This window comes from Prionailurus viverrinus, chromosome E2 (assembly GCF_022837055.1).
Source record: "Prionailurus viverrinus isolate Anna chromosome E2, UM_Priviv_1.0, whole genome shotgun sequence".
Classification (NCBI taxonomy): domain Eukaryota; kingdom Metazoa; phylum Chordata; class Mammalia; order Carnivora; family Felidae; genus Prionailurus; species Prionailurus viverrinus.
Window position 1 is genome coordinate 49502081 of NC_062575.1, and position 7694 is coordinate 49509774.

The 7694-nt window shown below is 54.7% G+C and overlaps 2 protein-coding genes across 6 annotated transcripts; one reads left to right on the plus strand and one right to left on the minus strand.

Moving 5' to 3' along the window:
- Positions 1-559: 559 nt before the first annotated feature.
- On the minus strand, positions 560-4303 carry PRR19 (proline rich 19). Of its 2 annotated transcripts, none has more exons than XM_047835129.1 (3): positions 3891-4303; positions 1140-1746; positions 560-1053 (listed from the first exon to the last, which is right to left on the minus strand). In XM_047835129.1, exons 1-3 carry the CDS (start codon positions 3978-3980, stop codon positions 581-583), a joined length of 1170 nt encoding a protein of 389 aa, XP_047691085.1. In that variant the 5' UTR covers positions 3981-4303; the 3' UTR covers positions 560-580. The 2 variants fall into 2 exon arrangements, with proteins under 2 accessions (XP_047691085.1, XP_047691086.1); XM_047835130.1 differs by lacking the exon at positions 3891-4303 and adding an exon at positions 2366-2656.
- On the plus strand, positions 2882-7041 carry PAFAH1B3 (platelet activating factor acetylhydrolase 1b catalytic subunit 3). 4 transcript variants are annotated; one of them, XM_047835133.1, is made up of 6 exons: positions 2882-2966; positions 4680-4923; positions 5111-5200; positions 5857-5973; positions 6052-6174; positions 6720-7041. In XM_047835133.1, the coding sequence occupies exons 2-6, from the start codon at positions 4846-4848 to the stop codon at positions 7005-7007; spliced, it is 696 nt and encodes a 231-aa protein (XP_047691089.1). In that variant the 5' UTR covers positions 2882-2966; positions 4680-4845; the 3' UTR covers positions 7008-7041. The 4 variants fall into 4 exon arrangements, with proteins under 4 accessions (XP_047691089.1, XP_047691090.1, XP_047691088.1 ...); XM_047835134.1 differs by having other exon boundaries at positions 4818-4923; XM_047835132.1 differs by lacking the exon at positions 2882-2966 and adding an exon at positions 4318-4444 and having other exon boundaries at positions 4818-4923.
- Positions 7042-7694: the final 653 nt, after the last annotated feature.

Below are 7694 nucleotides of genomic sequence, written 5' to 3' on the forward strand. Positions count from 1 at the left end.
TGCTCCAGGCCTTGCACATACTGTCCCATAAAGCAGCGTTTCTAGAATTCCCTGAAATGTTCTTTTCTTCCTCTACTAGTAAGTTCTTACCAATCTTAAAATGTGTAAAGGTCTACATCTGCTCCTTTCTGAGGAACTCCCTCATCACCAGGGACGAATCATCACTCCCCCCTTGGACTCCCTCAGCCCCTGCACCTCTCTGTCCCCAAGATGCAACCATTGGGGCTGGAACTGTCTGTGCCCACCACTGGACTGGGAATCTTCTGGGGACACAGCCACAGTAGCACTCCCTCTGGGGCCCCAGCATCACCAGAGCTGAGCCTGGCACATAGTTGGCTTCAGTGGGTAGATGCATTGGACTGACTGAACCCCAGGTTTCCCCAGCCTGCTGGCCCTCAAATCCCAAGAAGGTGACAAGTGATGGTATCTTCCCCTCCATCTTGGACCCAGAACTCAGAGCAAAGCAAAGCTGCTTGCTTGGGTCAGCCACTCACTGAAAATCAAGGGGACCATGAAGAAGGTACTTTATTGAAGTGATCAGGAGTGCGGGTTTCCTGCCCCTAGCCCAGCCTCAGTCCCCTCAGTACAGTCTCATAGGTGGAAAGGACCAGGCCTCTGGGCTGCTCTGGGCCACCACCCAGGAGAGGCTGGGCAGTGGGGCAGGAGGGCTGGGGCTCCAATCCAGGGCAGAGGTTCGGGGCAACAAGGGTGATGGTGGCTGAGGCAGGGATTGTTGTGGGCCGACCCCCCAGGGCCGGGGAGGGGGAGGTGTGGCAACCAGCCAGATGCTTTTCAGTAGGTCAAAGGCTGTTGGGGGGCCCCAGGCTGCCCCAGATGGCGAAGGCAACAAGGGCAAAGGCGGTGGCCAGGGACCTTTTGGTGGCGCCAGGCTCACCCTGTGCACCAGGGGAGTGCTGGAGGTGTGAGGCATGGAGAAAGTGAGCTCCTTTGTCCTCTGTTGCCTCCTCTGCCTCCTCTCCCCTGGGGCCTGCTCCGGGCTGTTGATCCAGGAGGGTGTCATCCTTCGTCTTTCAGGGCCCCCAGGCTTGGTCCCTGGCACAAAGGAAAAAAGCATGGGAGACAGCTGAGCTACAGCAGACAAGGAGAAAGGGATCACAGGAAGTAGGAGGTGGACTCACCTGGTAAGGGTGGCTGGCAGTCACGGAGCACCAGGGTAAGGTCAGGCACGCAGCCATGACAGGCCTGTAAAGTGCCCACGATGGCATCCCTGGCCTCCTGCACTAGGTTCCTCCTGGGAAAGGCCTGTGGCAGAATCAACTGGCACTGCAGCTCCTCCAGCAGCTGCCCCAAGCCAGGGAGCTCTGGGGGACTGGGTGGGCCTGGGCCTGAGCCTCTAGGCACCTGGTTCTCCTTGCCCCTTGACTGGGGAGCTGGTTCTTGGGCCCAGCTTGGGCTTGAGAAGCGTTTGGTGGGGAGTGAAGGGGTGCCGGGTTCCAGGGACCCACTGCTAAGCAGCCGTGCCACATCCAGAGATTTCACCTCATGATTAAAGAGACCCCGGTGCTCCCGGCTCAGCCGGCCCTGCGTTATGACCACGACCTTGGGAACAGTAGGGGCCACAGGTGGATCCTGACTGGTCACAGGAGGATCCTGATGGGTCAATGGCCGGCGGCTGCCCATCAGGGCCTCGTTACGCTCCCGCCTTGTCTTCCGACGACGGACACGACCAGATTTCTCAGGCCGCTGGAAAGGCTGGGGGCCTGGCCCCCGGGGGTCCATAATGTCCTGGAAGAAAAAGATAGGACAGTCATCATCATGCCGATAAATCAGGGACCTAAAAATGAATAGTGAGAAGAGAAGATAGTTTGGGGTGAGGTGGAAGGCCTATTTACAGAGACAAGATGAGAATAAGATAGTGGGTGGGTAGGGAGTGATTGGCAAAGACTTGGTCAAGGAAGGAGTCGTGGGGGTTGGATGGGGTCAAGGGAGTCACGGTGAATGGGGAGGTGTGTCAGAATAGAGAATAGACAAGGGGTTACAGGGTACTGAGACATGAGAAAGTAGCTAGAAGATGGGGGATGTGGACGGGATCATGAGACCACAGGGTCTGGTGAACTAGAAGGAATTATGGACAGAGGAGAAATCCAGAAGTAGAGAAGGTACTGGAGAATGCAGAAAGTGGAGTGAGATGGTAGAGAGAGAAAGGCAGAAGAGACAGCAACAAAGAAGTAGGAGAGACAGAGAAGACCTCGGGGAAAACAGAAAAGGCAACGGAGGAGCTACCAGGAACTGGGCCTAGTCATGGGAATGCGGTGGACTAGGGTAGATGAGGCAAAGGTGGGCAGTTGAGGTTAGGAAAGGGGGGTATGGTTGGTGGGGGCTAGGTAAGGGTGGAGAACCTCACCTCCTGGCCCAATGAACCCGGTCCCCCACCCACCCCACGTGGCTGTGGGGTGCAATGGCTTCTTTTCCACGGTGACCCTAGTTCACGACGCCCTGTGGACTCTTCGGGGCCTCACGCACACTACACGCATGCGCGTGCACCGCCCACGCCCTTTGACTTCCTGCTCTCGTGAGGCACGAGGAACAGAGTGCCGGTTATGGTCCCACCCTTTCCAGCCTTACTTCCAGAAATCTCTCTCATTTGTCCTTAGGCATCTCCCATACACCAATCTGCTGTGAGACTCGCTGGGCCCGCCCCCTTCATGAATGCTGATTGGCTTAGACTGTCTCTCGGGGAAAGCCGTGAGGCGAGGCACAAGGGGAAAAAAGGGCCATGGCAGTCTCCACTTGCAGCGGGTCCCCAGACAGTCACAGAATTCATCCCTAGAGAATCAGTATAGAGTCGTCATTCAGAGCTAGGATCTGGAGTTAGACTACCTAGGTTTAAACAACCCAAATTGGCACGTTTGAGGTGTATGACCTTGAAAAGTGTGTAACTGCTCAGGCCGTCGATTTCCTAATTTGTAAAATGGAGCTGATAGTGCCTCCTTCGTGTGGTTGCTGTAAGTATAAAATGAGCCAATACATCTAACTTGAAACAGCACTTGGTTTGAATGGAATGAATGCCTCGAAGCTGTTTCTCACTAAGCTTTGCTTCAGCAACGGCTTCTCTACCTTTTCAACTTATCTACCGACACTAGTCCCCTCAGACTTTAAAATCAAGCTATAGGGGCACCTGGGTGGCTCAGTCGGTTAAGCCTCTGTCTTCCATTCAGGTCACGATCTCACGGTTGGTGAGTTCAAGCCCACACACAAGCCAGCTTCAGATCCTTTGTCTCCTTCTCTCTCTGCCCCTTCCTTGCCTGCTCTCTCTCACTCAAAAATACACATTTAAAAAAAAAAAAATAAAGCTATGGCCAGAGTTTCCCCACGCCCTAATCAGCTATATTACCTGTGTAATACAGCTTACCCAGACTTCCTGAGTTTTCAAAGCCACACTCAAATACTACTCCTAGGAACCCCCTACTCTGAGTCCTTCTCTTTCCCCTTCCCCTTCTCCACCTCTCTTAATCACAACCTTGATCCTTTCCTCATCTCTGTGTCTGGATCTGTCTTCCCCAACACACTGGGACAAGGCCAGGATTTGACCCATTCGTTTAATAATCATAAGTTCTTGTGAACAGCCATAGTACTTGGTACTATGAGTCAGGCCCTGTTCCAGGCAAGTGGACTGAAGCAAAACATGATAAATAAGACCATATTTCAGTATCAACCTACCTAGAAAGAATGAATAGATGGGAAGGTCCCATTTGGAAGTGGAGCTACGGGAATATAACCAGGAAGTTTAGGGGAATGTGGGACTCCCACCTGGTCCCTGAGAAGAGGAAGAGTTGGGAAGACTTGACATTTGAGATTAATATGGGCCGGGAGGGGCCGACCTTAGGTGGCCTTGGCTATGGATGTAGGCTTCAGAGCTTTAGACACACCTGTGGGTTTAGAGAGAGGAACAGAGGCCACAGATCTGCAAGATGAGCTGGGTGGGAGGGGTGCCAGGCTGCACCTGGGCCTTGCAGCATCTCTAATTTCCTTTTTCTTTCTGTACCTTCTTCTGCCCTCTTTGCAGGGCCTGTGATGTTTGTAATGCAAAGATGTGTAGTTTTTGAGCAGGGGAGGCCTGCGAGCAGATAGGATCACTTAAGTCCTGGCTCTCTCTTAGGATGTCTCCTTACAACGGAGGCTCTATTTTTCACATTTTGCTATCTTTTTTTCTACCCACATCAATAGAAAATGGGAGCGTCCCCACCTAGCCAGGTGCGTACGAGCCACCCCCTCAAGGGATCCAGGAATGGACTCGTCCACTCATTTCCCTCCCCCACCACCACGTGAATGACACGCGCGCGCACACACACACACACACACACACACACACACACACACACACAGCTGGCGATCCCTTCCGCACATTTCTCGCTCTACAGCAAACGGATTCTTCCCCCAAGGAAAAGCTCTAGATTTCCCCCGCCCACTCTCGGCCTTTCAGGTAGTTCGCCCCTCCCCCTGACGCCGGTGTGGCGTGTGGGGTTCCTCCCTCCCCTATGGGTGCTGGATGATCTCGCCTCCCCGTTCCCAGGTGCCCGGGTGCGCTGGCCGCCGCCGCCCGAGCTTGAGCGGCCCGGGCGGGAAGCGCCGGACGAGCCCACTGCGCGTCCGCCGCGGGGGAAGCATGGGTTCCCAATTCCACCACCCCTTTTGAGTGAAGGTTTCCGCTCCTGCAGAGGAGGCGGTGCCCGGGATCGGCAGTAGTCCTCGCTAGAGTGCGGGCGTCGGGACCGTCCATTGTTGCCTGGAAGGGAGGGGTGGGCGTGGCGGAGCCACCTCCTCGGCCGACTCTCCCGGGTCGACCTCGCTCCCAGTCCTGCAGGAAGGAGCTGCGGCGCCAAGATGAGCGGAGAGGAGAACCCAGCCAGCAAGCCCACGCCGGTGCAGGACGTGCAGGGTGACGGACGCTGGATGTCCCTGGTGAGCGACCCGGCCCGCGATACTCAGGAGTCCGGGAGGGGCCTCAGGAGAGCAGTTGGTTGGCGCCACTCTCTCTGTGGGATTAGGAAACTGAGAGCAGTTGGGGTGGTGGAGGCGAAGCGGGGAAGCAGAGTGGGGCGGGCCAAGCAGCGCGCGTGCCTTTGACTCCCCTTGTACGTCCCCGAAGCACCATCGGTTCGTGGCTGACAGCAAAGATAAGGAACCCGAAGTCGTCTTCATCGGGGACTCCTTGGTCCAGCTAATGCACCAGTGCGAGGTGAGGCCCGTCCCCCATCCCCTTGCCCCACCCAGGCCTGTGCCCTCGCTGACACATCTGGATCAGAGCCCAAGCCAGACAGGGATGAGGTACCCGAAATAGCCTCAGGCAGCACCCACACCCAAACCTCCGTGTAAGATGCAACATTCTACTGAGAAGGAACTGTGTGACCAGTCTTTGTCACATGGGTTTTTGTGTAGTGAGACTTAAAATCTTAAAATGAGGCTTTCTTGCAAGAAGATTGCCTAAAGTGAGATTCTATTGTTTGCTTAAGGTAGTGCACAGCCCTAATGGATGTCCACAAAGCTGTAGTCTTTCCACCAAGTGAAAGTCAACTGTAATAGCTCTCCACAAAGGGGACTCAATTATGTTACGTTTCCACTAAGTGAGGTCAAACCATGATGGCTTTCATCAACTGTCAATGCTGTTGGTTCAATGCATGCATGACTCAAGCAGAATAGGTTTCCATAAAGTGAGTCTCGCTTCTGTGGATCTCCATGAAAGTGAGACTGTAATAGGTTTGCATAAAGCGAGATTCGACCAGACTGCCTCCATAAGGCAGGGCTCTTCCATTATATGTGGCTTGGACAGAGGGTGGTGGTCCTTGTTGCCAATGCCCTTGTTGCCAATGTACCCACACCACTTCTTGTCTGCAGATCTGGCGGGAGCTCTTTTCTCCTCTGCACGCACTTAACTTTGGCATTGGCAGTGACAGCACGCAACATGTGCTTTGGCGACTGGAGAATGGGGAGCTGGAACACATCCGGCCCAAGGTGAGCAGAGCTTCGGTGGGCAGCTAACGCGCCCCAAGCCTCCCTCCTGACCGCTGCTTCATGCCTTTCTTTCCACAGATTGTGGTGGTCTGGGTGGGTACCAACAACCACGGGCACACAGCAGAGCAAGTGACTGGTGGCATCAAGGCCATTGTGCAACTGGTGAACCAACGGCAGCCCCAGGCCCGGGTCGTGGTGCTGGTGAGAGGGTGGGAGGGCAGGGAAGAAAGAATGGCAGGTGTAGCTGCAGCCGGCACAGTTCTGGGCAGCATGGCACAAAGCAGTGGTTTTCGGGCAAAATCTCCAGTTGAAGCTTGCTACATACCCAGCAGCTGTTGTTAAGGTGTTCAGGGACCAGGTAGCTGCTGTTGCCCAAGAAATTGCTGAAGATTCTGGGGGGTGTTGCAAAACTCAAAACAATTAGCCACGAATAGGCGTTCCTGGGGTGAATCCAGGCTCCATCACTTCCAGCTGGAATATTTCCTCCTCTGAAAGAGGGGTTGACCCTTTGCCATGGTGTCATTTTTGTGATGGATACTTGGAAAGGGGCTGGCACCCAGAAGGTACTTGCTGAAGGGAGTCTCGGACATGGTATCAGGAATTACCCTTCTGATCCCCCACTACTCCATCCCTAGTATATTCTACACCTGGCAACTTCCTGGTGAGGGTGAACAGTTTGTCCCAGAGAACAGGATACCCAGATGTTGGTAGGATGTCTCCTCACAACTCTTGGTGGCCTTTCTCAGGGCCTGCTTCCGAGGGGCCAGCACCCTAACCCACTTCGTGAGAAAAACCGGCGAGTGAACGAGCTGGTCCGGGCAGCACTGGCTGGCCACCCACGGGCCCACTTCCTGGATGCCGACCCTGGCTTTGTGCACTCAGACGGTACCATAAGTCACCATGACATGTACGATTACCTGCATCTGAGCCGCCTGGGCTACACACCTGTCTGTCGGGCCCTGCACTCCCTGCTTCTGCGTCTGCTGGCCCAAGACCAGGGCCAGGGTGTCCCCCGGCCAGAGGCTACACCCTAAGCATCCTTCTTCCCCATTAAATTCTCATTCCTTAGTCTCCCGTTTCTTGCTTTATGGCCAAGCCCTTCTGGGTATCTCAACCTTAACTATGATCTCTGCGACCCTGCAGCTCCAGAGGATGCTCTGTTTCTGCCTGAAGCAGGCATCACCAATCCATCAAGGCACTCAGGTTCTTGCAGGGTCTAGCAGATTTTTACTCTCAGTAACACTCCAGGCAGGCACCATCAATCAGTAACACTAGGTGAAACCAGTTTGCACACACTACCCTGCAAGATCAAAGTCAAACAAGAATTCTGGGAACATACTGACCTAGGAGCCAAAGCCCTTCCAAAGCTGCCTTCCCCGTTTTGCCGAAGATTTTCCCCTGGCTGGAGCTGCTGGTGCTCTGGTTGTACCTTAGATGCCATTTCCTACGGAAGCTTCCTGACCCTCCCCATCACAAGCAGTCGTGCCTCCACAGGGAATCTATCTGTCTCTCCAGAGGAGCACTGTCCACACACTGTGAGGGATGTAACCCAGGAGGCTCCTTTTGGCCTGAGTGCAGTGCTGGCTCAGGCCATGTGGGGGCAGCAGGGGTCACCGAGAACAGCACTGTATCTGGGTTACTGGGCAAACCCAGCCCAGTACCACCTAGGCTCAGACCTCTCAGGCCTTCCTGAGCCCCCAGATGTTAGGACGACTGTGAGA